Below are 27,634 nucleotides of genomic sequence, written 5' to 3'. Positions count from 1 at the left end.
CTGCTGCCAAACTCCTCCTGACCAGGAGCAACCTTTTGCTTCTGTCCCCAGATACTAATGCTGAGTCCACTTCAGTGTCAATAAAGGCCAGACCAAAGCCTATACTCTGGCTTTAAGGAATGGTTTGATCAAAGTGCAGATTCCTGTGGAGAAATTCAGGAGTAATATAAAGGAGCCTCATAAGACAAACTGGCAAAGTGTGACAAAATCCAGAGGTGGCAAGTCCTCCTGTTTCCTCTACTGGTGAAAAATGTGTGTAAATGTTTTAACAACAGGGCTTACCAACCTTCAGAGTAACTGTTAGAAAATTCTTCATCACAAGTTCCAAACTAAGATACGTCTCCAGCCAAACAACAGACAGCAATGTAGCTCAGACCTGTACAGTGACCTCTTCTTATTTTTTCTGGTCAATTTACCAGGCTAACTAAGGAAGTTGACTACCCTAATTACCATTAGTTGAGAGTCTGATCATTCCACTCAAGGGCAGGTCTGCTGTTCAGACAAACCTGGACAAGCCAAAGCAATGGCGCTGACAGGAACCTTGTTGAAGTCAAGGAAGAAACATAAAGTCCTCTGTTTGCGATGGTGTAAACAACGCATTGGGATAGACAGGCTGCCTGACTGGGGCAGACAGTCCCTTGGGGGCACTCGATTAAACGTGATCTTGCAGTGTGGCCCAACAGCTGGTGGCTAACAGCATCCCTTTTTAGTCAGCACTCATAATGTGGCACCTTTGAAGATGTCATCCCGTTACAGGCGCCCCAATACAAGAAAGACTCATAAACCTAGTCAAGCACACTGAAGTCACAGCGGTGGTGGGGCCCGGGCACTTGCCCGGCAGCCCTGCTTGGAGCGGGAACCCGACGGGCCTATGCCAGCAGCACCGCCGGCCGTGAGGAGAGAGCCGGCCGTGAGGTGAGGGCCAGCCGCCGGCCGGGCTCAGCTCGCCTCAGGGGGTGGAGGGAGGGCCGCTCGCGCCTCCCGGCTCCCGCCTTGCGGCTCCCGCCCAACGGCCACGCCGCGCGCTCCCCCGCGCAGGCCCCGCCCCCGCGGCGGCCGCTCGCGCCCTCACTTCCTGGGGCGGGCGGGTTGAACATGGCGGCGGGTCGCCGGGCGCTGCTGCGCGCCACCACTCTGCTCCTGGCGGCGGTGCTGGCTCCCGCCGCCGCCTCCCCCCGGGCCGGCAGCCCCGGCGGGCCGCGGAGCCGCGTGCAAGTGCTGAGCGGCTCCAACTGGAGCCTGGTGTTGCAGGGCCAGTGGATGTTGGAGTTGTGAGTAGCGGCCGCTTTCCCGCCCGCCTCAGAGGCACCGAGGGAGGGTGGGGGCGCGTCTCCCGCCTCAGCTGGGCGCCTGCCCCGGGGAGCGGGCATGGCCGGTAGCAGCTGCCTCGGTGCGGGGAGCGGGGAGGCGGGCGGGGCAGCCCTTCTCTCCTCACCCCGCGGAGTGCGGGGGCGGCCGGCCCGGGCAGGGACCCTGCGGCCTGTGCTCCTCTGCTCCACAGGGCGCTGCGGCCCGGTCTGAGGCGGTCTGGCGGAGCAGCCTTCGGGCGGTGCAGTCCGCCTTGAGGTGAAGCCGGGCGCGCTGGGGCGAGCCCTGGGGCCGTGTGGCTCGGGCAGCGGCTGCTGGGCAAGTGTCCGGCGCCGCCCGGTGGGGCTGGCACTGGGTGCTGTGCGAGCTGGCAGGGCTCCGTTCGTAGGTGACATTGAGCGGGAGGCGGCTTCCATAGCCGTGGTACGCCATGTCCCGGCAGGCCCTCACCGCAGCCCGGCTCTGCGGTAGCGCAAGGGGGATGCACCGGGTTTCATTAACTTTCCAAGGCCGCTGTTGGCCTCCCTGGTGCCAGCTGCGCTTGGCTTTAAGAGCTTCTGGCTCACTGTGGCAGTGTCACGGCTTCACTTGTGACGGGATTCCCTTCCTGAAACGCTTGTGACATTTTGTCCTTGGGGGCTGGATCACCCACTTGTGTTTAGAAAGGGGGAAAGGAACCTGAGAGGTTTAAGACAGCAATTAAAAAAAAAAAAAAAAGTAGTTTAAGTAGGCTGTATGCTCACATATCTGTGTGTGGTGCAGCTATGAAATAGGAGTTTATAGTGGCATGTGTGCTACTCCTCTGTGGAAGTGCTTGACTTTGAAACAGACTGGTTGCCCATCAACATCTGAATGCATGCTCCCTTGTAAATACTTACCCAGTTGCTTTAAGTTTTGGTCTAGTATTGAATTTGAGTTATCTCTAGTCTCTTATTAGGGGAACTATCACTTCCCCTAGGGCTTTACTGCTCAGGGTCCTACAGAACACCTGATGCTAATCAGTGACTAGATGTGAGCAATCCTGAAATAGCTGATTGAGACACCCGGGGGTGCCTGCTGTTGTGGCTAATGATTTGGGTTTGATTTTGAGTCTTTATTTCCGCCCCCCCCCCCCCCTTCATTTGTTGTTTTCTCAAAGACAGGGGAAGCAGAAGCTACTGTATGGAGGTTACAGATTCATATGTTGAGTTGCTGAATCTTAAGGGGTAAACAGATTATTTATAGTGACTCAAAGCTTTTATTTCTAAGAGAAAATATTTTTAAATAATTAATGATGCCACTGCAGGAGAAAGAAATCAGAACTCGTTGGGATAGCGAACAGTTAAAATCGTTTGTGAGTCTACTGTGAAACATTGCACTCATTTGGGGTGTCAGCTGATAAGAGCAATGGTGGCAAAAGTTAGCTTTAGTGCTAGCTGAATGTGGTACATGTTGCTGCATTGCTGAAATGAGACACATTTTTATTTTATGTACGGTGTTTGATGCGTGAAAGATCTTTAGTTCTCCATACTGCTTTCCATGGTACATTCCCAGTGCTTTCTCTTTGTCTTTATTGAGAATGCTAACTCGGTGCTGCTGTTCTTGCATTAGAGAGGTGGAGACTCCCAATCATGTTTAAACAGGAGTTTGAGATCTAATATTGATTTCTTAGGATTCTTGCAGCTGTTTTCATGCTAATGGATTTTTGGCTTCTACTGATCTTTACCTGGTTTAGAGCTGGTGATCTGGACAGGAGTCCTGCATGTCAGTTCAATGATTCCTTCCATGATCTGTGGTGGTAGGCCTGTTGGCAAGACTGCAGTATCGTTCATCAGAGCCTCATTTGCTCAAACAACCTCCTGTTTGTTTAGAAGACCTTTGTTTTCTAAGCAGTACTAATTTATTATTATTTTTTTTCATGAAAATGTTGTTATAGGATCTCTGTGGAAAAATATATTTTCTTTTGGTCACCTGCTGTACACAGCTGGCTCAAAGCCTCCTGCCCGGGTAGGAATGGGTGCTACTACTTCTGTTTAATGTCAGTTTTTCTGTTTGTGAAAGTGGTGTAGGCATGTTGTTCTCAGGTGCAAAAACAGAGAAATGTAAGTCAGAAATTACTTTTATGTGGGATTTATAGGGGAAATAGAATTTTTCTTCATCCATCCTAGCTGAAGTGTGTGTATTTGGGTGACTTTTGGTAAATATCTGGTTATACATAGCTGGCAAAATTGCAGGCAGTGGAAGCACTGCTGCATTTCACTGATAAAAGTGTTCTGGATAACTTGTGTCTCTGAAAGACATTGTCACACTTTTTGCTTACCATTACTGTCACAGTACACAGATCCTCGCTGAAGAGCTGTGAGTGTGATGCTGGAGTGAACTGTTTTAGAAGATTTCCTTATTATTTCTAGTCTGTAGCTGTGATGTAATGATTCATTAGTATGAGGAGTTTTCTTTTTGTCTTTGTCTGTTAGGAGTATTGAAAACTAATTTCTGGTCTCTTTATTTAAAAGTGCATTTTGCATTTGTGAACGCAGCTTGTTCTGAGTCTGGTCTCAATTTAACATCATCTTCTTGATGTAGATTAAAACACACACATATCCCAACAATAAACTTGTTGTCTGTATGCCTCTGGTTACAGATGAAACTATGTGATATGCTCCTGTGCACCTGTAGTACTTTAGGTACTTGCCCGTGGGGAAGGTCTCTGGTTTGGCTCACACACAGGGTGTTAAACATTTCAGTTCCCATTTGTTTCAGCATGGACTTAGTGCTGTCTTTACCTTTAAAAGAATGTCTTCTCTATTTTAAATTTAGCCAGGTGAAAATCTGGAGAAAAGTGGTGGTTTTATAAACCATCAAAATATTTTTTTTATTTTATAAATATTTTAAATGTTATATTTATAGAATATAAATACTCACATTTTCAAGGCTAGTTTATCATACCTGTAGCATAGGCCCATGCTTTATTTTCTCATTGTCATTTATTGTTATAGATATGAGATATATTTATTATTTATTTATTGTCCTGCTATCTAGTAGGCCATATTATCACAAGGGTTCAGTGCTTCCATTAGCACTTCTGTTTGTAGTTTCAAGGGAGTGTGCTAAAAATCTAGCTGAGTGTTTTGGTATTTACCTGGTTTATTGCTTTTAAACAGCTAACTTGAAACACTTTGTGTAAATAAACTCTTGAAGAATTCCAGAAATTATTTAACAATTACTGTAACTTGAGAGTTCAAGAAGATGGGGAATTTTCTGTCACTTATATATATATGAGACTATAGTCTCTTACTTAGTCTTGATTTGTTAGTACTCAGGCTTTTCTTTGTCCTGTTCTTCCAAACAAACATAACCCCCCAAAAACCACCAAAAAGCAAGGGGGGAAGCTTAGAATGAAAATTAAATTACCAAAACTCTGGTTTGGTTGCGAAGCTTCTGCAGCCCTCCTCACTGAGTTCAGACAAAGTGACCAAATTATCTATGGACTCTGATTTAATAACTGAACATGCAGTTGATCACTGTGCCATGCATTGACTGAACAGAAACTGATGAAATATGGAAAATCTTGGTAGCAGATGCTTTACTATTATAGAAGGGGACAAAACTGTGTAAAATGATGGACCTTAATCTGCTGAAGTTCTAGAAGATTTCACATAACTTTTCAGTGATTGATTGGCTTTCTATTTTAAAAATAATTTCATCTTTAAAAAACATTTGTGAATGCAAAGTTGTTGGAGCCTTTTTTTTTTTTAATTGCAGATGGCACTCTTATCCTTTTTCTTCGTTTTGAAACTGAAGAGCTGAATAACTATGATTACCCTGCTTTGCTTTGCATCTTGTTCTTGGAATTTTAAAATGCATTTTACTACTGAGCTGTAGAACAAGTGGACGGTAGCAATTGAAATGTTAACTTACAGAATACAGTTTGTTTAGCTTTTAGTGCATCACACTGCAGTGGTATGCAGTTACTTTTCTTCTTTATTCAAGTATTATTGGAAGAGAGATGCATGTTGGGTTACTGAAGTAAATAAAGCAGAGTGGGATTTCATAAGGTTGAGCTTGCACCCCGAAACAAATTCCCCAGAACAGTGTCTTGGTGTATTGTCACTTCAGCGGGCTCATCTGTGGTTTAAGGCATTTGGGTGAAGCTTGGCAGGAGAATCCAGGGAAGAGACCTCCTTTGTTAGCTCTTTGAGGTAGCTAAGGCTTTGCAATTCGTGGAAAAAAACAACCAAAAAACCCAACAAAAACTTGCTTACTTTTTGTGGAGCAGCTGGTTTTGGATTGCACTGCAAGAGGGGGAGGTCTTGCCTGTCTCTTTTGGAGGAGTTTTGGCACGCTGGAGGAAACTTCTTGTCAGCTTCCAGAGCATGTACTATTGTGGTATAAGTCTTGGTAGATTACAGGGGCTAACTTTTGTATCTTTGGCTACCACCTGCTCACTTGAAAAGTAGATTAAAACTGTATAGTTGACCTTCTGAAGCTTATCTTGTGTTGAAATTACAGTCACCTATTCTCCCTCAAGACATCTGTATTGAAGAACAAGAATGAATCAAATGATAGTCTTAAGGTAACACCCAAAGACATCAGACACTATCTTGTTATTTTGTCTGTTTATGAAATAATCTGTAGCAGTAAAGTAAAAACTACTTAAAAGAATTAAAGTAATAATCATTTCGTTCTGATACTGTTTTTACTATTGTTAGGTACTATTTCAAGACTTGTATTGCAGCCATTTAATAGTACTCCCAATCTGAAGTTCAGCAAGTTAGGTTGGTTTAAGCAGTATCTTTTATAAAAATTGTGTGCCTTGAATCAAGAAAAACTGGATGAAAAGGGGAAACTGTCATCTCTCCTGTTTTGCTGTTTTCTCTTCAGCAAATCCTATCATGCCTGTATCTGTAAGCTGCTTTTTCTCTGTTCCTAGGTTCTTGCAACTTCTTGAAATTGCCATCAGTGTAGAACCATATTTGATGTTACATCTGTTCAGCACTGATAGTAACTGATAACAGTAGTGAAAAAGCAGATAGAAAGAGTCAGTTACATTCATTTGAAAATGAGTGAATTGAGGAACTCCCAACCCAAGCAGTTACAAGAAGAAAGATCAGTGGATTGGAGTTGGAAACTGTGTATCAATAAATCTTAGTCATCTGTGTTTACTGATCAGCTCTGTAGTGATATGACTAAATGGCATGTTTGCTCAAACTGGTTTCAACTTACCTTTTGGCAGCGTAGTTTGTGTTTTGGTTTGGTTTTGGGGGTTTGTTTTGTTTGGTTGGGTTTTTTTATTGCAGCCATTGGTGAAATTGATGGTATTTGAAAGCTAAAGCTTGGTCTTTTATGTTTCAGATCAGAGATACACAGTCTTTGCTTTTGACTTTCATAGCTTAAAATGTTGCTTTTGGGTTATTTCTTTATGCCCTCTGAAAAAGCTTTAGGTGTTGTAATGGATTGGAGTAGGAACAGAAAAACATTTGACTACTTCGAAATTGTGATTTTTAATTCACTTAGGTCCATTGCAAGAACAATTGACTTGACCAGCAGACAGATGTAAGTTGTGTTATTTATGGAGGGTAGACAGGGTACGAAGGAGGCCTGGTAATGCCATAAATGAAGTGTATGTTGAAAAATGTGCGATACCTACTTGCTGTGAATAACCTGGCAATGTGTAATTTACAGGTATGTGATGTTTTCGGTCTGATTTTTAAATGGTGATCAGTAAATTGTTTTTTAATATGTAATAGGCTACGGAAAACTTTCTTTCCTTAACCAAGTGCCCAGGTCTTGATTTAAATTCCAGTGGACTTTGATTTTTAAATTGGAGAGACCCGAGCACTGTTTGTTTTTGTCGTGGTTGTAGGGCACGGTGTAAACAACAAATTAACAGCTAAAGGTACCCCTTGTGCAAAGGGAAAAGCTAGAGGAGTAACAGTTTCTCATTTATCAGTCAGGCTACTCTAATAAAATAATATTGTTTGTAAAGTACAGTATCTGTCAAACTACTATTAAAAGCGCTCTATTGGCCAGCAGCATGGTGGAAAACAGCACTGCATGTGAGATTTGTTTCCAGCATCTTTTAAAAAGATACTGAGGGGCTGTTTCTTGTCAGGATAAGGTTTATGTACTTTTTTTCAGATACTTTCACACAGAATAATGTTGATTGGGAAAAAACAAGGTATTGGCTTTCATACTTAGAATCATAAATGTCTAGTACAATTAAATACAACACACTTTTAAATCGTATCCTTTCAACTTCCAAACTTAGGTTTCAAAACTACTGTGAAGCACTCAAAGTAATTCTGATCCTACCTCTTCTGTGAGAAATGACCTATTCTAGGTTCAGTCTTATTTACATGAAAGATCTCTGGGTGGCTGGGAGATATCTTGTCTGCAGCAACTCAGAAAGTAAGCGTTCCTGATCATAAGGCAGCCAGAGAATAGGAGGTGCCGCTCTTAAGGTCAGGTAGTAGTACTGGCAGGTGGACAAACTGAAGGAGTAAGGGAGCTCTTTGTAGAGCTTCACAGTTAGAGTGCAGTGGTTATGTGGGCTGTTAAGGATATTGGACTCTGCCCATGAAGAAATTTGTTTCTGTTGATAACAATGGATAAGGAGCATGTTGGTGTATATGGAGTACTGTGAGAGGTGGTGTCTCTCTCTCTAGGCCCACTACTCTTGCTATCAGAAACCTGCATTTATGCATTTCCGTCTCCATCCTCCCCAATAAATTAGGTTAAACCATGCAAAGGTCTCTTTAATTTGTAAAAGGATGAGATTGTGTATGGGCAGTTGCCATGGCTCAGTTATGTGCCATACCTAGCTGTTCTGTTACTTTCATTGCGTATGTGACAGACCATTGCAACCTCTGCAAGTTTGACACAGGTTTTGTCAACCAAGTTAGGGTGACATACAGAAAGATGACAGATGGGGTTTTGTCAATGTTTGAAGTGTTATTTGATATTGTTCTTTAATATTAGCTGTTCTCTCTCCATGTTGCTATTATCAGTAATGACTGCAAACTTGGTTTGATTGTTCCAGTTGGTAGGATAGAATACTCTGCTCTTGAAATAAGCTGTCTTATTTTGCTGAAATTAATATTGGGAGAAAATAAGACCTGAGAAGGACAATCAGTATAAAAAGTAGGAATTTGATGTGCAGTCCCTTTAAATCTCTAAAGCGTGCTATCAAAAAGGGCATACTTAAATGTATTGAGTAGTGGACTAAGGCACATGTAGTTTCTAGAAGCTCTGAGGTGTGGGAAATCAATAAAAAAATGTTACATTGAAGGATACCACTGCAGAGGACAGCCTGGCTTCGATAATTCAGATAGCTGCCATGGAAATGGATTTATTTCATATGTAAATAGAATAAATCACAAGTGGTGACGGGTTTGGATATGAATCTCTCAGATCTGTGGAGATTTGTTTTTGTTTTAATAACAAGAGGAGGAATATAGAGATTGATAAAAGAACTACTTGATCGTCTTATTCAGTAGACTTAAGTAAAACTGTAGGTTGTTTTCCTTTATGGTTGATGTGTTCGTATTTTCTCTGTATGGTGAATCAATCTGAATGTCGGTAAGTGTAAGAATATTAAAATATTTAACCTGTCTTTCCCCTTTAGCTATGCTCCTTGGTGTCCAGCTTGTCAACAGATTGAATTGACATGGGAGAGATTTGCAAAGGAAAGCAAACATCTAGATATCATTGTGGGAAAAGTGGATATCACTCAAGAACCAGGTATAGTATGAAATAAACTGTTTTAATAAAAGGAATTATTCAGTGTAAGTACCTCTTAGTATCTGGGAGCACGCTTTATTTTACTGGAGTACCTAGGATACCAGCCAAGTCGGAAAAGAGGTTTCTAAATAAAAAAACATTATCCGCATTTTGTTTCTCCACATAGTTCATATTTGTGAGCCTAAGTTTATAAACTCAGTCTGAAGGATTAAAGAATTGGGGGAGTGATCGGGTGTAATGCTGTATTAAAAGGGGCTTATTCTCATTTTTTATCTGCTTCATTGAAAGCTGTTGCCTGGCTCGTTGCTCTCTTCCAAACTTTCTGTGGAAGAATCCAATTCCATAGCTTCCAGTTACAGAAGGTTTCAGGGTGTGCTAGCATCACCACAGTGTGAGCATGCATTAGTAAGTTCTTAACTGTTTCCATGATGGTGCTGGGTTTATTGTCTTGTTTAATGGTAGTAGCCCTTTAATAGCACATATGCAAATGTGTTTACAAAAAGCCTAACTATCCACAGAAGCATGAATACAATCTTACTGATTTCTTTAGTGGCTCCCTTCATTCAGGGTTTTGAATGTGTGTTTGTGTGAGCAGTACTGCTTATCGTTTAAACCTTTGCATCTCTTGGGAATGCTTCATGCTTGTTTTGGCGTTGAGGGGATAAAATTTTATCAGCAGTATCGAAAGACTGACAGTTAGGCAGAGATGTTACTAGAATAAAGGCTATGCTTTACTGATTTTTTTTTCTTATAAAATGGGTGGAAAATGTGTCCATTTTATTAGCTGAAAACATGCCAAACAAATTAGCTTTATCAAATTAACAGCAGGGAAATTACTTAGACTCTGGTCTCAGATACAGCAATTTAAGTTTACAAGGAAACACCGGCTGTTCTAGACCTTATGTAGGTTAATGTTTTGCTAAAAGTTGAGTAGTACACAAAAACTCATGCCAAAAAGCTGCTGATGTGTGGCTGTCCTTTAGTGCATATACTAATCATTAATACTCTATTAAACAGATAAGCTTGAATATTAGTTTTCTGTTTAGAGAGGTAAACTTAAAGCCAGCTTCTTCACATTTGCACAGTAATGGTTGCTCTGGAGTTAAGGCTGTGTATAGGGATCCATTATAAAACTATCCTGTTATTTGCTCCCTGTTAGACAGGGATTCTTTTGCTTATGCAGTGTTCAAATAAAAGGATTTCAGTCTTGATTGTGGCATTTGGATGTGACTATAACTTAAATGCACATTTGGAAGTGAGGCTGTAAAAATAAAATACTTGTTCTCCAAGGAATTACTCTTCCTAGTAAAACCTTGAATGGCAGCATTGGGACCTGAAGGGGGTCAGGTAATTGGTACTTTGTTTTGGTGTAAATTTTTCTGACTGCTGAGTGATGCTGGTTTCTTAAGACATTGGATGTGACTTTTAACCAGAAGTTCCTTAAACATTTTATTTTCTAATGTTGCTGAGAATCTTGACCTCTGAGGATGTTTGGCTTCTGCAAGTCAAAAGACTGACCCAAAATTGTGACTTTGTACCAAAGCGTGTGTAATATACCTACAACATCCAGTTCAGCACAAAGCATGAAAACTGTAGCTGCTTCTAAAGCTAATGAATACTCAAACTGGAAAACCATCTATTACATTTTTGACCTTTGGAGCTGATGTAATTTTGAAGGCATATGAGCTCCTTTGGAAGCTTTCCAAAGTTACTGAGGTATTTTATAGACTTATGCTTCAGCCTTTTGATTGGTGTGCTTAAGTGCTCTGTCTCCTGTTCTTTCTTGCACCAGTGGTACCTTAATTATCTTTGTTATGTAACCCCTTCATCAAATGAAAGTAGTCAGAATGCATTAAATTAGGCGAAAACCACTAGATGAATGCAGGGTTGTGTAAAATCATACTTCCTGCAGGAGAAAGTAGCCATTCATTGTGCTTAATTACAGCAGATGCCCAAAGAATAAATCCACTAGAGCCTTAATGGATTTACAGCGTATTTCAGTCCCTTGATGAACTAGTTTAAAATGCTTAGTCTTTCCTCATCTTTCCTGTTGAAACATTCAGTATTTCAAGACCAGGCAATAGAGTTTCTTCTGGATTTCAAAGTTCAATACAGTTGTGGTGCCTTTCTTAAGCTCCCAGTCACAACATTAACCTGTGTTTCAAAACAAGACTTCTTGTATCTTCTGTAATCTTCTTTCAGTAGTTGTTTGATGAAAGCAGCTGTATTTTTTAGATGGCATGTATATTCCCTGTGTATTTTAGGGGGTGTCTTTGTGGAAATACTGAAGTTTTTTTCCTATTATTGATTAGCTGTTCATTTCATAATGGGTGTATGTCACTCTGATTTGCAAACAAAGACAGATGGTTAACTGTGTTTCAAGTTAAACTACTAATCAGTTCAAGTTTGTATTAAATGTGCACCAAAACAATTTACTGTCTGAGTTTTGCTTTTTTGTAGCTGACTCGTATCTGGTTTTACTAATCCAAGGAGGTGCCTTAGATAACCACCAGCTAAAGTTTTGGGGATGCTTAGATGCATTTTAGCAACAGATTGTATATTTTATAATTTATAGATTTCATTGTTCATTCTGAGATTGTTGGTATTTGCTCTATGATAGGCTACTGGTAAGAGAGATTTAAGCTATTTTGTGTTCTGTTTGCCTAACTAGAATTTGTAGGAACTTCAGAGAGTCTTTCAGTGTTCCCAGGACTTTCTCTGCTCTTAAGTTTATATTCTTTATGGCTCTCCACCTAGCTTTTCTTGTGCAGCTGTGCTTTCAGCTTGATTAATTCTACTGTTACACTTGCATTTGTATTTACTTTATATCTCCTTGTGCTGGCACAGCTTTGAGCTGTTTTACAAAGTTTTCCACCCACCTGCCTCTCATAGTAATAAAGACAGAAAGCTGAAAACTTGAATTTTTGGAACTTTAAAGATGCTTGTACTTGGTTTGATTTTAAACATAATAAACTCCCACCAAAAACAAAACAAAAAACCCAAAGAACAGCAAAGCACACAACCGTTTCTTGTCTATTCCACAGGGGAATTCATATTACTACTGAAATTTTACAAATGCCTGCCTTAGTTCAGTGTAGCTCGTCTTTGTCTCTAACAGCAGAAGCTCCCTTGCTGCAGTACTTTTCCATGGCTAACTTCCTGGTGGCAAAACATACTTGCTGTATTTAAACCCAAGTAAGGATTTAGTTTCCCAAAGATTTTCACAGGACTTTGTAAAAGGAAAAGTTAAATTACTAATTTAAAGAGTTCAAGTCAGTTCTCTATGAATGACAATTACTAGCTAGAGGAATTGACCCCTTACTAATGGAGCTAAACTGCATATCTAGGGGTTGATAATCTCTGAAGACTGCTGTATTAGTAGTTTGTGCGTTTTTTTTCCAAAATAGACTGCATTAGTAGCATGTTTTTAATTCCTGCAGTCTTTAAGTTGGATGTGTTGAATAGTAAGTAGTACTACCAAGCACTGAGGTGAGTTCTTCCTCTCACTTCCAGGTTCTGTAACTGTCAGGAGGTGGTAGTGTCAAATAGTGCTGACTTTCCTCAGATTTGGAAGCAGAGGGGAGAAAGCGATGTCTTCACCTGATGACTTAGCTCATGGAGTTTTACAGACAGCCTGCTTACGAGATGTTGGGGAGCTTTTTGCTTCACAGCTGACTTGCAATGAAGCCATACACTGGAGATCTTCACTGGTGCACTTAACACAGCAGTGAAGCTGGAAGCACTTGTGCCTATTACTCTGTAGCAGTACTGATGCATGGCCAGAGAACACCAAACTTCTGCCCCGCAAGCTGCTTTTTGATGATTTGAATAATTTCTGTCCTATGAATTCCATTCTTTGTTTACTGTCTGGGGTGATACTTGTAAAAATGTTACTGTATTTTTGCCAGTCAGTGAAATACCTGCTTTCAGTGTGGGGATCAATTTCAGTCAGCCTCTTGAAGCCCTGCTTCAGCCTTTCTTTGTCCTTTCTGCTGTATTATGTGTGATGCTCAAAATGCTGATGTGACCCACCCTTCTGGATGGTGTAAAAAATTGTTCTCATGGCTTAAGTTTGCAATATTTTGCATAACAGAATGCTGAGATATCCCAAGCTTTAGTGTCAGTCTGTTGGCATACCATTTGTATTTACCCTAGAGAGGAATGATGTATGGGAAGGAAGGATAAGAACCTAGAAACATCCAAAACATTGTCTTGCTAGTCATGTTTGAGAGAGAGATTGAGCTTTCCTACAGGATACAAGAACAGACTGGTTGTGCAGTGTATGCAGATTATTTGGAAGAAGCAAACAAATAAATACAAAGATTAATGTATTTAATGACTTGAAATGCTGAGATCTGAAATGTGTGGCTCTAAATCATTTAATCAGCTAGAGGATGGGTTAAAATCAGAGGCCACAGTTTGTAAATCATTGTTGTCATAGCTATCATTGCTAGTGACCCAACTTTCTAGATGAAACAAAGGTCATCTGGATGAGACCATGCACAGACAGAAGCTCACAGCCTAGTGGAATTTGGGTGCATTTGTAGCCCTTCTTCCTCTTGGTTGGAGGAGCACGCTGCTAGTCTGGGCAAAAAAATCCACTACGTGTAAATATCAATTAGAGAAATCCGGGTAGAAAAACTACCTTGCAGTAAACATTCTTCAAGATCAGCTTTTTTCCTTGATTTGTCAACAGTATTTAGTATCTGTTACTGTTTCTAGCACTTCTGAATACAAACTGTTAACCTGTATTTGTGAAACAGTGGTAAAAGCTGTGCAGTCTCCTGCTTTCTAGTCTACAATAGAAAAGTCAGAATGCTGAGAAATTGCATTTTTACCGAATGCTTTGATGTGGGTTTTTTTCTTCCCTTTCTAGGCTTGAGTGGTCGTTTCTTTGTCACAACACTTCCTACAATTTACCAGTAAGTATGTCATACTAGAAACAGTTAACTGTTTCAGCATGTATTCTTTTTTCCTGTCCTGTTTGAACAGCAGCATGGAAGATGTAATGAACAATTGGCTTATTTCACTTATGTCAATCTCTAAAACTTTTCTCAGGAGCTCAGTACACTTAATGAACATGAACTGTGTATTTTTAACTTAAGGTGGATGGTTCTCCTACAGACAGTTTCGTACTTTAAAGATAAAAGTTAATGCTTTTCCAGTCTGGAAACAATATTTGATAGTGTTTGTAAAAACTGGTGCAAGTTTGCACTGTTGCCTTCTAGAAACGTGACCATATGTGAGCAGACATGCTTGACCTTATAGAAATGTCACTAAAATTTCTCATTTGAATAATTGACTGCATAGGTCACATGTAAAACAGTACAGAAATTTGCCACCATTTGTTGTACTGCTTTTGTTACTGCTTAGAATTCTTAATCTATTGACTCAGTACCAGTAAGCAGCTGTTGATTCCTGCTTGTCACTTGTTTTAAACTTTAACTTTGAACTGTAGGGAAAAACGAAGTAATACTGGCTTTTGATTTCAGTTCAGGTTATTGTTAGAGCTTTGGTTGTGTGATGAAGTCCTCATCTGAGGTTGTTCTTTAAGTGACTTAACCAAGTCCCCCTGTTATCAATACTGTTAAAAAGGGATCAGAAAAGAAGGTTGCTGTATCTTTTCTCCAGTGAGAAGATGCCATCCTTCAAATATTGAACCCTTTATTAAGTCATGGTATTGTGAGTCATGCATATTATATATTTATATATATATACACACATGCGTATGCACACTTTGAATTGAGTTGTCTAAAAAATCGTTTGGTTGTTAACCCCATGAGCTTTGGGTTTAGTGCAAGTGAATGTTTAAGAAAATAGCATTTTTAATAAATTGCAAAAGCTCATGCTGTTTAAAACCTGAGACCTTCTATCATGGATTACAGTTTCAAAACATTGAAAATGCTTAGGTGTTGAACTTTGTGAGCAAGTCAAATCTATAATATATATATGGGAGTTTTGGTTGGGTTTTTTTACCATAGGTACAGTTTGAAGGGTATCTGTGTTAATGCGTATTCCTGTTTTTTTAGTGCAAATGATGGAGTATTTCGCAGATACCGAGGCTCGCAGACATTGGAAGATCTTCAAGGTTACGTGTTAGAGAGAAAATGGGAAGCTGTGGAGCCTGTAGCAGGATGGAAGTCTCCATCTTCTATAATGTAATGCTTTGCTTTTATTAACAAGAAACATTTAATAACTCATTACTCATTAAGGGTGCTGTGTTGACAGCTTAAAACCAAAAGGCTTATATTCCCTAGACATGTAGGCTTTGCAGAAGCAATCTGTATTGACAGCCTGCTTTCCAGTTTCTCACCTTTAAAAGCTGTTTATTTTCTGCATTCGCTTTTGTTTGTGCCTGCTAAGGCTTGTTTGTATGATCTTTGAAAATATATAAAGAAAGAAGTACAGCCACTGAGCTTTATGTAACTGTCAGTTTCAATACCTGCTGAGCACTGGAATCAAACATGTTTATATAGATTATTACTTTATGACTTCTGGTTACTTGGGGCAGGCAGCCTCTAGCTTTAAGGATTTCTTGTTTATTTGTCTACAAGGAAGTCCTGTGTCCTCCTTTGTAAGCACTATGCTGTTTCCTATTCCACACTGTATCAGAATTTGTGTTCAGAGCCTTGGAGGCGCTCTGAAATAGCGTAGCATGCTTGCATGGTACAGAGAATGAATTGAAGATGTGACTCATCTGCATTTCATTCTGGCTAAAGTTGTTATGTGTAAATTCATGTCAAAGATCCAATGAGTGTCCTTGGTTTTCATCTGAGAATGAGGAAGAGCTGTAGGATATTTGGTAATGGGGAGAGGAGCTGCAGGGCTGCATGCTGCTGTGAGTTGGGGAAAAGGCAGTTGTGGCTGCACAGGGTTAAGCTGTGGAATTGCTATTTCTTGATTATGCTCAAATGTCACCTTTCAGGTTACTGTTTCAATGCTTTGCGTTTGGCTGGCTTAAATGATCGTAATACAGAGAAAATGTATTTGTTTACAGTAGCCTCTTTTTGGCAATTACTAGGGCCTGAATGGCATTGAAAGTCTGTAGAATCTTTTTCTGGTTTCTGTGCAGTTTACTGCGTATCTCGACTCCTGTCTGTCTTAGGACCTCTTCTTTCTATTCCTTTGTTTTCTAGGATGCATTGCATGGCAGGGCTTTTTCACATCTCTGGATGGATGAGGGTAAGTGGTAGTATTTTCCATACCCCATTTTTATGCTTTGAATAATAACCTGTTTAGAAGTCAAAACCTAACTGAGTGTTTTTATCCTTTTATGAGTGAAGTTTTCCTTACTCGTACGGTACTTTGGGTGTGTAGTATCTTTGCACTATAGATTTTGTAGTACTAATAGACTGTGCCAAAAATGGCAGTTTGATTGTAAAGATTATCATTGATTCTGAAAATACTTACTGTTCTTGCTATCTTGGTGTAGCTAAAATGTTTTATCAAAGTGTGCCAACAGGATGAAATTGTTTTTTCAGAGCTGCTGCAAAAATGATTGTAAACATCGGGAATACGTTTAATATCTACTGGGCTTCCTTGCTTAATACTATTCCTAAAGATTATATCCAGGTTCATTTTGAGAGTTGTAAATCATGCTCTTCTGCAGTTTGTTTGCAGGTAGTGTATTGTACAGGAGAAGAGAGGGTAATGCTATTTTTTAATAAGAATTTCTGCATCTGGAATGCAAACTGTCAACAGCATACAGGAACTTCGACAGTAGAGTCAGAAGTAAAGGAGAGATTCTTAGTGTATGCTTTGAACTTAAAAATATTTCAAGATGCTTTCATTGGAAGCTATCAGAGTTTTTCCTGTAGCGTGCTAATACTGAGAATGTTAAGACCTTCTTAATTTTGGTCAGGAAACACTCTTTCTTAAAATCTTTGAGTGTAGCCAAGACTGAGAGACTATTTGATTGTAGCAAACGGCCTTAATATTGTAACATGTGCTACAAAAATAAAGGTAATAGAGAGTTTGAACAGAGTTCATATCGCTTCCAGTAAGCATCTAACCAACCCAGAATGAAACAGAACTTTCAGTTGTTAGGCTTCCTGTGTAAACTACCTTTGATTCTTTTTTTCACTGGACAGCTATTAATTTTTTATAGACTTCTGGCATTTCTCTTGCATGGTTGCTGTGTAATGATGTTGTCTCTGCCTTGTTTCCTTCCTGGAAGATTAAACGCTTTGGGAAGAAACCTTCTCTAATTTGCTTTCAGCTTTGAATATTTTACCTGATGTTTCCTCACTCTTCTTGCTGTGTTGTCTTTGCATATGCTTTAATAAATGTTGGAAGCTGTTCTGACATTAACATCAACAACAAAAACCCAACAAAAAACAACACCAACAAAAAAACAACCCAGGAATTTCAATATTTAAACTTTTTAAAACTGGTTGTGGTTTATTTTCTAATGGATATACTCTTGGAAGAGATTTTATGTCATAATTTACTTCCTACAAGACTGACTCATTGTGATGCTTGGTTCAGTCAATTGAACTTGTAGGTCTGAATAACAGACTTCAATTTCAAAGAAACAAAGTAACCTTAATATTAGCTTATTCTTTTTAAATGTATAAGAGAAATCACTTAATCAGTGTCTGCTTAGAATGGCTGCCTCCTTAAGAATTGAGGTGCTTGACTAAGAACTGAATGGCTTAATTTTAGTTAATGAATGAGTTCCCAAATTCAAGTATGTATTTTGATCTTGTGCAACTTTTAAGTGCCTGCCACTCTGCTTCCCAGATGTAATTAATGGGCATAAAGTTCTGCATGAGATTACATTCTTGTCACTTGGTGGTGTGCTTGTGAAGTGGGTATGAAGAGAACACTTACTTTTAACTTGAATTGGTTGCTTTTTTGTTTTTGAAATATTTAAGTTCCAAGTTACTTTTTTTAAAAAACACATTATCTTCATAGAATTCTGTCAGTGCTGTGACTGTCGTTATCGCCGGTGCTTGCTGTACGGTCTCCCTCCTACAGCACAGGCCATAAGGACAAATGCACAGGTTCATGCTGCTGGTTCCTCTAGCCCAATAGTCTGTCTCCAACTGTTGCCACCTTCTTACATAATGTAAGGAACAAGAATGTTGTGCTGCTTTCCTGAATACTCTGAGGCTTCTTTGTGCATTTATCCTCAGTAAAAATTACATATGGCATCTCTAATGTTGAGTATCTTAGGACGAAGGAATTGTGTATCCTTTGCGAAGGCTTAAAAAGCCTTTTAATGTGAACAGCTCAGTAAAGATAAATAGTATCCAAAGAATTATAGTATGACATTTACCTCTCAAGCCCTATGCATCCTTAAGACTTCAGTATAAATACTGTTAAATGAAAAATCTTCATTATATACCAATTCATGTCGTAGTAATGGCACTATAAATCATAAGTGTGTTAAGTATGAAGTTATTGAGAATCTTGTTTTCATTTCTAGCAAATACATAACTACCTCACCGGCACTCTTGGATTTCACGTTTGGATGTCTTACGCAATCTTCATCTTAGCTACTTTATTGATCGGCCTGTTCCTGGGTTTGGTAAGAAAGTGTATTACTTTTTTTTTTTTTTTTTTTCCCAGTTAGCTAGAAGTTTTGCTTTGTATTAACTTGTGAAAAAAAGAATAAACTTCATTGATAATATGTACTGAAGTACTTTGCTTCAATGATGTATCTCTTCTCCCTGATATTCAGTGATAGGATGTGTGGGAATGGTTCAAAGCTGTGCCAGGGAAGGTTTAGACTGGACATTAGGAAGCATTTCTTTACGGAGAGGATGGTCAGACACTGAAACAGAGAGGTGGTCGATGCCCCAAGTCAGTGTTCAAGAAGCATTTGGACGATGCCCTTAACATGCTTTAACATGGTCAGCCCTGAATTGGTCAGACAGTTGAAGTAGATGATTGTTGTAGGTAAATTCCAACTGAAATAGTCTATTCTCTTCTATTAAAATTCTTAAGTACTGTAGATCCGCTCTCTAGTGTTGTTACCTGCTTCTGGTAAAGGTTAAGACTGGCTCACTCAAGTTAACCTTGTTATGAAATTCATGCTTCAGTTTTTAGATTTGTTTAGTCCATCCACCAAGTAAGTGATTTTTAAGACTTTTGTTCTTAAGGATTGAACATGTGTGGTCAGAATTGTGTAAAGACTCCAACTTATCTAAAAACACAGTCATTGTGGAGAGATTTGTATTAGCTGGAGTGGAATTGTATTTGTGGGAGTTAGCGATACAAGTATGCTGCTGCACAATTACTCATAATGAAAGGATGAAAATCTTTTTTAAAGGTTTTGAAGATTTGGGGGTTTGATTGATTTTACCCTATTCCAGGGCATAGCTTTGTGATTACTGCTTGGTTTTAATAAAATCTCACTTCTTTCTCTCCTGTGATCTTTTGGTTTGAGTTCTCATTAGTAATTGAAAAATCAGACCTCTCTTGTTACTAACCAGAACTGGTGCATTCGTATGTCAGTCTCCAGAACACGAGGAAGGTTATTCAAACAAAACTGTTAGCTATATGTGTAAATGTTACGGAGCATATTCTGACCCCTATGTTGTTTCACAAGTGGAGAGAGTTCCAAGTTAGTGTACCTGTAGAGCTGGAATTATTTCCTCTCTGAATACTTGAATTGTGTGGCTCTGTGACCTCTCAAATATCAATAATAAATGAGAAACTGAGCTGGAAAAGGAGATGTAGACGGGAATAGTTCTTTGGGACTAGTTGCTTGGTCCACAAGCATGTTCTGCAGCTGCAAAGACAGTTATGCTGATAACTGGTTTAACTAGCTGCTAAATCGCTATTCCATGTAGGAAGTGTAAAAGTTATTTCTGGCACTTGGATCTCTGCCCTTCAGCCCAAATATTAGTGTTAGTGAAATAAAGAAAAATTGCATGAGTGTGTTTCTCAGTATTCAGGGAAGTGGTTTCAAAGCACTGTGTGTATATTTAGGCAAAACTACCAGAATATGTGTACGGAATTGGTATATTATACATTATACAATTTAAGCAGCTATGTTTTTCTAGATGGTAGGGTTTCATCACCAAATGAGTACAAATCAAGTTAGCGTAACTAGGAGCAAATGAATATGTTTCTTAAGAAAACTTTCTTTCTTCCTCCTTAACTAAAAAAAAATCCCAAAACTGGAAAAGATGAGAAAAAGTGAAGTTAATCTCTCAGCTTTTTCTAAAAAGCTTTTCAGTGATTGGAATGTATTTAATTTAACATGGTATCATCTGTCTCTTCTTTTTTCCCTTGCATTATTCTTAGCATGTGACAATATGACACAGATATCTTCCTTGCATTTTGATTGATGTGTTCTGCACTAGGCTTCTTTAAATAACAAGCACAAAAGGTGGAAGTACACATCGTGTATTGGGGAGCCAGGGGTGGGAATGGAGTAACATCTCAAAATACAAGACCAAGATTAGTTCGTAAGTTTTAAAGAACTAAAAATCCTCAACTGTGTTCTGGGCCTCTCTTCTTCAGATGCAACCAGCTTCAATACTGAGTAAATTTAGGGAAGCTGGAGGCAGAAAATTTGTAGTAGAGAGAATGTTGGTTGGTGTACACTGAGAACACACTTTCAGCCGTGTTCTTATTTGACTCTTATCTCTGAGCAAGATAACATAATTTTCTAAATTTTATTGTATGTCTATCTAAAAAGGGTAAGTAGGAAAACACTGAACAGTGCAGGTGCTGGTAGGATGATTTAGTAATAAATGCTGCCTTTTCCTTTACACAGGTACTGGTTTTGATTTCGGACTGTCTATGCCCACCCAAGTCAAGAGACGAAGCTGAAACATCTGGTAAGAACTCTTTAAGTGTGTCAAGTACTGTAAGTTTAGATGTAACCTTGTAGGAGGGAGGGCAGTACAGTGTCAAGAACTTAAATGTAAACAAATAATCCAAGTCTCCATTTTAGTCACGCTGACAAAGATTGATGTGTTTGGCTCTGAAATATTGATGTCTAAGCATCCACCTGGAGGAGAGCGAAGCAGACAACCCCCCATCCTGCCCCAAACAGCAATTCCTTCTAGCTTCCACAGCAGTGAAGAAGCTAAATGCATTCAAACTGAGGAAGTCATGAAACAATGTTTCTGTATTTTATGCAGGTGCATATTCACTACACCTGTTGTTTACATACAGAAAGGAATTAGCTTTGGCAGGATGCTTCCACATTCTAATATGCACCCTGTATATTGCATTAGGAAATGCAACATTCTGGACCTGTAAAATTCTCTATGTGACTTGAGGTTGGGGAAAGGAGGAGATAGAGGGGATCGAATCTAGAGACTGCAAGGGGTGTTGCATCTCCTTCAAATAAAAGAAGAAAACATAAGGATCTTCCTGATCCTTAGTGGGAGGGCTTCTGAATAGTAGTGTTCTCCCTGTGAACACAGGAGGCAGAAACTTGCATGCAAAATGAAGTCTCTTGTTAGCACCAGATTCTGTATGTTAAGCTTCAGAACACTTTTTGGTATGTTTGTGCTATTAATTGGAGTTAAAACTTAACTGTAATTAAAAATGCATTTTTTTATTTGTGTAAATTTGTGTATATTGGCTTGCTGTTGAAGATCAAGATGCATGTTACGCTTGCCAGTAAGACTTTAGCCAAGTCTAGAATTCTTAAGTGTGTCAAATTACCATCCTCAAAATGAATGTTTGTCACTATCAAAACAAAAACACACCTATGCATAATTGTGCAGTTGTCTGGCAGCTATTACCTGCCAGAGCTTACCAGTATCTTATCACTTTCCCACTGATTTGTTTGGTTATATCCCTTCAAGGAGTCAAGTAAAATTGATCTGTCTTTAGTTTGTATCTTGATGGAACAAGATGAAAGCTATCTATGCCTGATAGGTGAGAAATACAAATGAAAGTGGAGGAGAAATACTACTGAAGATGTATTTGAAATAATTGAAACGTAAGGAAAATACAGTCCTGCACAAGTGTTCAGTAATAGCATTCATGAATATTTGAGAACACATACAGTGATGTAACTTTAAAAATACATTGTTCTGAAGTTGATCCTAACTTCAGTATTTGAACCTTTTCTTTTGTTTAGATGAAGCAATTACAAAGGATAATGTGGAGAATGCAGCATTAGAAGAACCGGAGGAGGCTGCAGAGCTTTCTGCAGATGATGCAGAAGAGACTGCAGGCTTTAAGGATCTCTCAGATGGAGAAGATGCAGCAAATTCAAGTGCTGATGACTCGGAGGAGGATTTAGCACTTGGAAAAGAATCAGGGGAAGAAGAAATGGAAGACCTAAGTGAACAACCTTTAGCTGATTCTGAGACTGAAAGCTCAGTAAGACAGCGTAGAAGTCAGGTGGCTGATAACGAACTATAGTTTTTTTGGTGGGTTATTTTGTACACTTGGACCAAAGAAGTATCAGACACTGGGTCTGAAGCTGAAGCTTACACTTGATTTGTCATTTGTGTTTACGTAAAACCTCTGCTCTGTCAGCAGGCTTCTCTCTCTTTTTTTTTATTTTTTAAAGCTAATGCTTGCTTGCTTTGTTTTATAAGCACATATGCTGTGTGTTGTATAACTTTAGCCATGACAATCAAAATAAGTGTATCTTACCTGTTTGAAGTCTTCTAAGAGAAAAGGGATGTAACAGTCCCTGTTGTCAGCTGCAAAATGGTCATCTGTGCTTGTCTTCCTGAAAGCATCGACCTAAGCAAGGTCAGGACTTCTCACTCTTTACGGTAGCTTGGCAGGACTGTGGTTTTCTCTCTGAACGTTTGTTTCCAGCTGCCACAGAAGTACCAGGTAAGTGATACAGTCATGAAAGAAGGCACCTTACTAGTCTTCTATTAAAAATGTTGTGTACAGTGGGTTTATTTTTATGACTTTCAACTGAAGCACCTTTCTCTTTCATTTTTATTAATGTTCGTTTTAAAAGTTTATCATACAGTACGCCCCCAGATTTTTCAGGTTTTGGTAATTTGGAGGCATGCTGCACAGCTCAAGTTTATCAGCTGAGTTCTTTGACCCAGGGAGTTTGAGAAATTGAAAACCTCAGGCTGAGAAAGTGGCAGCTAAATATTTTAAATATGTTTGAACTTTTAAAAGGTTTAAAGGAAATTTATTTTAGTCAGGTGAGATTTTGCCAAAGATTTTTTTTCTTTTTTTTTTTTCTTCCCCCTGCAAGAGATTGTAGCAAGAAGTATTCACTTTGTGGTTGTTAGGTTGTGTATTTCCTGCCAATACAAGCTTGTCGTGTGCAGTTCTGCCGTTTCCAGCTCTGAATGCTTCTGGCAGAACTCAAAACTGCTTTAGTAATATTAACTGAAGAGGCACTTAAGGTTTTACCTTTGATCCCTTTTTCTGCTTTTTGTCACTGGAATCGGCACATAAGGAAAAGAGGGGCATGGGTGGGAGTGGAGGGAGAAACTTTTGGTTTTGCTACTTATATCAAGATAAATGTGTGTCTGTTGAACTGTATAAAGTGAAAATGGCTTGTCAGGTAGACAGCTTTAGGCATGATTAGGAGTCTTAAGTCATTAAAGATATCAGTATTTCACTTGTTTGACTTGGGTTAATATATAAGGCTTTATTTTTTTTTTTAGTAAGGAATACCTACAGTGAGACCCTCTATGTTCCTGTTTTGTTGATATGTGATCATACACATAAGATGTGTCTTAATCTTGATAATTTTAAATATATATATATTGCATAAACCTTGCCTACATGCATGAATTTCATCTTGCTCTTCAAGAATAAAAAGGAATTGGAGATGAGATTGTATCTCCTTAAAACAGACAGGTTGCAAGTCCAAAACGCTGGTTTCCTTTGAGACCGAGATGAATAGGGCCAATTTGTGTTCAAGTTTTGTGTTTTGTTTTGTGGAGTTTTTTTATTATTATTGCTCATAAAGAACATACTTACTAAGAAAGCTTAACTTTTCCTGCCTATGTTCTGCTGTGTGTTATGTCCTAGAACTGTATGGTCAAAATTTTGCATTTGTCTGTTAACAGCTTTGTGAAGAACAAAATTGCACTACATATGGTGAATATGAATTTTCTTAAGGAATGTTCTCCGTCTGGAGCTTGAATTTCATATAGTGGACATATGTAAATACACTTTCATGTATGTGAAAACATACAGTTGACAGTATATATACATTGCACTATGAGAACAGTTTGTGCTATTTGGGCATTGTCCCATGTAGCTGAGCAATTCTGGAAGCTTACAGTGGAACTCAGCAGCTGAGGTACTTAGCAGTGAGGGGGTTTGTTTGTTTTTGGTGTGGTTTGTTTTTTTTAAAAAAAACAAGCAACCCCAAACTCAAGTTAAGCTTTTATTTGCAAAAAATAAGAAAACTTTGTGGCCACTGTAGTCTGGAGGGAAGAACTGTGCACCTTAGAAGCTTGGAGTATGGATTTGTTGTTTCCATGATGTATTTGCTTTTTGCATTCTGTGCATCAGGAACCCATAGAAGTCTAAGAGCACAAGACGACTGTAACCATATTTCATGAGACAAGCAGGAGCTGGTGTGTACATTCAGTTACGTGAACTTGCATAACGTAAGAATAGACGTAGCCCCTTGTTCATGGATCCAAAACTACCAGACACTGAAAAACATGTGGGACTGTATCCAGCACAGATTGAGGGCAATGATGACTTTGGTAGTGTACTGAGGTGGGTATTTTGTACTGCGCTGTGTCTTCTCATACTCAGTGTGTAGGAGGGAGCATGTCAATATTAAATTTTGGTTTGATTTCTCTTCATGTTTGTAATACTGTAGAGCCTGTCATCTAATGTCCACTTCAGCTGTTTAAAGAGGTTTTAACTCTAAAAGATACGGAACATCCGTATACCTCACAGTGGCTTTGTTGGATGCTGTTGGATATATGAAGTATTAGAAAGTCAAGTGTGCCTCTTTCCAGTGCTCAAGATGGGGTATTTGGGCTTTTTGAATGTTTAGATAAGTAAGATGCTCTCAGGAGAGTTAATTTCAGTACTTTGTCTTTAATTTAAAGAAACAGAAAAACAAATGACAAGTTGCACTTCGTCCTACAAGATGCATGGCTTATGAGATGATGGGAGAAAGATCAGAAAGCTCCTTTGGTGATTCTCTGAAGTCTCTGCTTACATTGCCCCTGGGTTTGCATGTCACTGTGAAGTCTGGATTATTTAGGATGAAGATACTAAGTATTTTCCATCATAATAGACCTAACTCCAGTCACACTCTGATGAGCAGGGATTCAGTAAGCAGGCAGCAAGTGGCAGCAGTTTTGTCTTGTGAGTCTGGCAATGAGCTATACTGGGCTTCTAAGGTTGCTTGAACGTAATATGTGTGTTGTTGCTCCAGTGTTTTCATTAATGAAGTAGGGAATGTAATGCTAATTTGACTTTGTATTTGACATGTATCGGACTATCTTATGACAAAGATCACTAAATTGTGATTAAGACTTTAGAAAAACAGGTGCTATGGAACCGTTGATCTCTCCAACTTAGTTGGACATTTGTAGGAAAAATACTGTAGCATGATACTGGAGATACTTAGGTTTGACTAATATTTATCTGGTAACCAACAAGTAGCAAACACTGTAAAGGCTACATATGTATTTTAACAGAAAGACTAGTAGCTATGCAGTAAGAGTGTAATGTTAATATACCTTCCAGAACTGGGGGGGAGGTTCCGCTAAAACACATTTTAATTGAATCATGCAAGTTTAGTACTAATTGACTATTACAATAGTATTAAACTTGGTGTGTTTCAAAAAAAAAAAGTCAGTATCAACCTTTTGTGCAATCTGTGTTCTGTTACCTTTGTTCTGAGTAGCTTTTTTAAATGGAACTTGTTCTTGCAACCTCAGTATAAACAAAATTTCCTTGGACAAGCTGCTGCTAACACCGTTCAAAATGTTGTGGTGAAGGATAGGGCTGTAAGGCTTGTGAACTAGAGCTCTATGTCAAAAACGACTTAAGATTTTTGAGAACAGATTTAAATTTCAGCTGGTGTGCATGCCACGCTGAAACCCAGTCCCTGATGGATCTGAATGTGTATGCTTAAAAGCAAGTAATTAAAAAAAATCCAGTGGGTTACTTTTTAGACAGGCTAGACATGTGTACAGGCTTTCAAAATTCCTGTCCTCCAGATTTGTGACACTTGTATGCGCATCTTGGAATAGTCTGTACGTGCTGTACCTGTGCTCAGCAACACTTGTTATGTGGGCTTTCTTCATGGAAATGTTACACAGGGTTGTCTTTTATGTGAAAGTGTTGCAAATTTATGCTATGGGTATTTTTACTGAAATTCCATATAAATTTTGTATTGACGATCTTCTTGTAGTTGTTCTCAGTGTGTAGATGGCTCATCTATGTAACTAGCAAAAGATTTTTTTTTTAATGCTGATCTTCCAATTAATAATAGAGGGTGTGACTTGTGAAGATGCCTTAAACTCTTTAAACCAAACCTGTACATTAATGAATTGCTTTCCTCTTCCATGAGTGAGAAGACGCTTGGAAGCAGCATGCCTAGACTGAGGGTTTCCCTGTGTAACTCGGGGTTGAGCAGGACGCACTCGAAGGTCTACAGGGGTTCAAATGTGGGCTGCCAGGCACAGTGTAACCGCACCCCGGAGAGCTGCACCTCTGGGCCTCTGTTAGGTTAGTTTCCCCCCTGCCCTGACAAAATCCACAAACTCTGTACATTGTGTGCTAACTCTCTGGGATCTGGAGGACAGCGGTACGTTTCTCCTACAGACGTCCAGCAGCAGTGTACGGATCTAAACGGCACATCTGGTTGTAGTTCAGTCCTTGCTAAGGAAACGGGCCTTAGGGCCAGCTGTGCTGGAGGGGGATGTGACCACCAGGAGCTGTTGTTGCCACATCTGTCAATGACACGACCGGCTGCTGGGTCCAGTGTGCTGATTCCTTCTCAGGTGGGTTTCCCGAACTGCCTGTTGTTGTGAACACCGCTGCTGCAGAGGCTGGGTGATCTGCCATTCACTGCGGGTGTCCTTGCTATTGCATCGATTTCCTGACATAAAGTTGAAGGGGGAATAATGTCAAATGAAGTCCTTGGAAGCATTTTATTGTTTTACTATTTAATCAGCTGCTGCTTGTTTTGTCTCATGATGTGAGCATGTGAAATTTTCTCCATGAAGATAGGCAGGTGGAATACTACAGGGCAAAATCTGATTGGGTTTTGAAAATTATTTAAGCAATCAGACAAACATAAGCTCTATTTTTATAGAGGAAATCATAAGTGACTCTGGCTGTACTGGAGTGGTAGAAAATCTTGTTTCTACCTTGGATTTTTGAACTGGACCAGTGATAACTCCCAGCTCCAGCAGCAGGGCTGTGGAGTAGTGTGTGCCTCCTCCTAGGACATGATTACACATTGAAAGTGAAAAAGCTGCGTGGCTTGGACACAGTACGGTAGAGGGAAGGAACTGGATCCTCTTTTTCCCTTCTCTATTACCCACCCCCACATGTGCACACAGAACACGCCAGGGTGCTCAGCTGTGAAGGGCTGCACGGGAGGAAACTGTGCCTGTCCCTTAGGTTGCTTTTGCAGCTCTTCCCAGGAGCTGCCTGCCTTTTCTCCAATTTTCTGCTTATCTTTCCACTCCTAACCCTTCATGTACCAGCAGTTCGG

General features: G+C 39.5%; 1 protein-coding gene across 2 annotated transcripts; it reads left to right on the top strand.

The window, feature by feature from the left end:
• The first annotated feature begins 1,059 nt into the window (after positions 1 to 1,059).
• Positions 1,060 to 26,312, top strand: TMX4 (thioredoxin related transmembrane protein 4). Of its 2 annotated transcripts, none has more exons than XM_037406012.1 (8): positions 1,060 to 1,271; positions 8,912 to 9,027; positions 13,904 to 13,949; positions 15,057 to 15,185; positions 16,164 to 16,209; positions 18,458 to 18,559; positions 20,759 to 20,822; positions 22,082 to 26,312. In XM_037406012.1, the coding sequence occupies exons 1-8, from the start codon at positions 1,096 to 1,098 to the stop codon at positions 22,366 to 22,368; spliced, it is 966 nt and encodes a 321-aa protein (XP_037261909.1). In that variant the 5' UTR covers positions 1,060 to 1,095; the 3' UTR covers positions 22,369 to 26,312. The 2 variants fall into 2 exon arrangements, with proteins under 2 accessions (XP_037261909.1, XP_037261910.1); XM_037406013.1 differs by lacking the exon at positions 1,060 to 1,271 and adding an exon at positions 5,749 to 5,860.
• The last annotated feature ends 1,322 nt before the right edge of the window (positions 26,313 to 27,634 follow it).

Source organism: Falco rusticolus, chromosome 12, assembly GCF_015220075.1.
Source record: "Falco rusticolus isolate bFalRus1 chromosome 12, bFalRus1.pri, whole genome shotgun sequence".
NCBI classification, from domain to species: Eukaryota; Metazoa; Chordata; class Aves; order Falconiformes; family Falconidae; genus Falco; species Falco rusticolus.
This window is presented reverse-complemented; position numbering and strand designations above follow the sequence as displayed.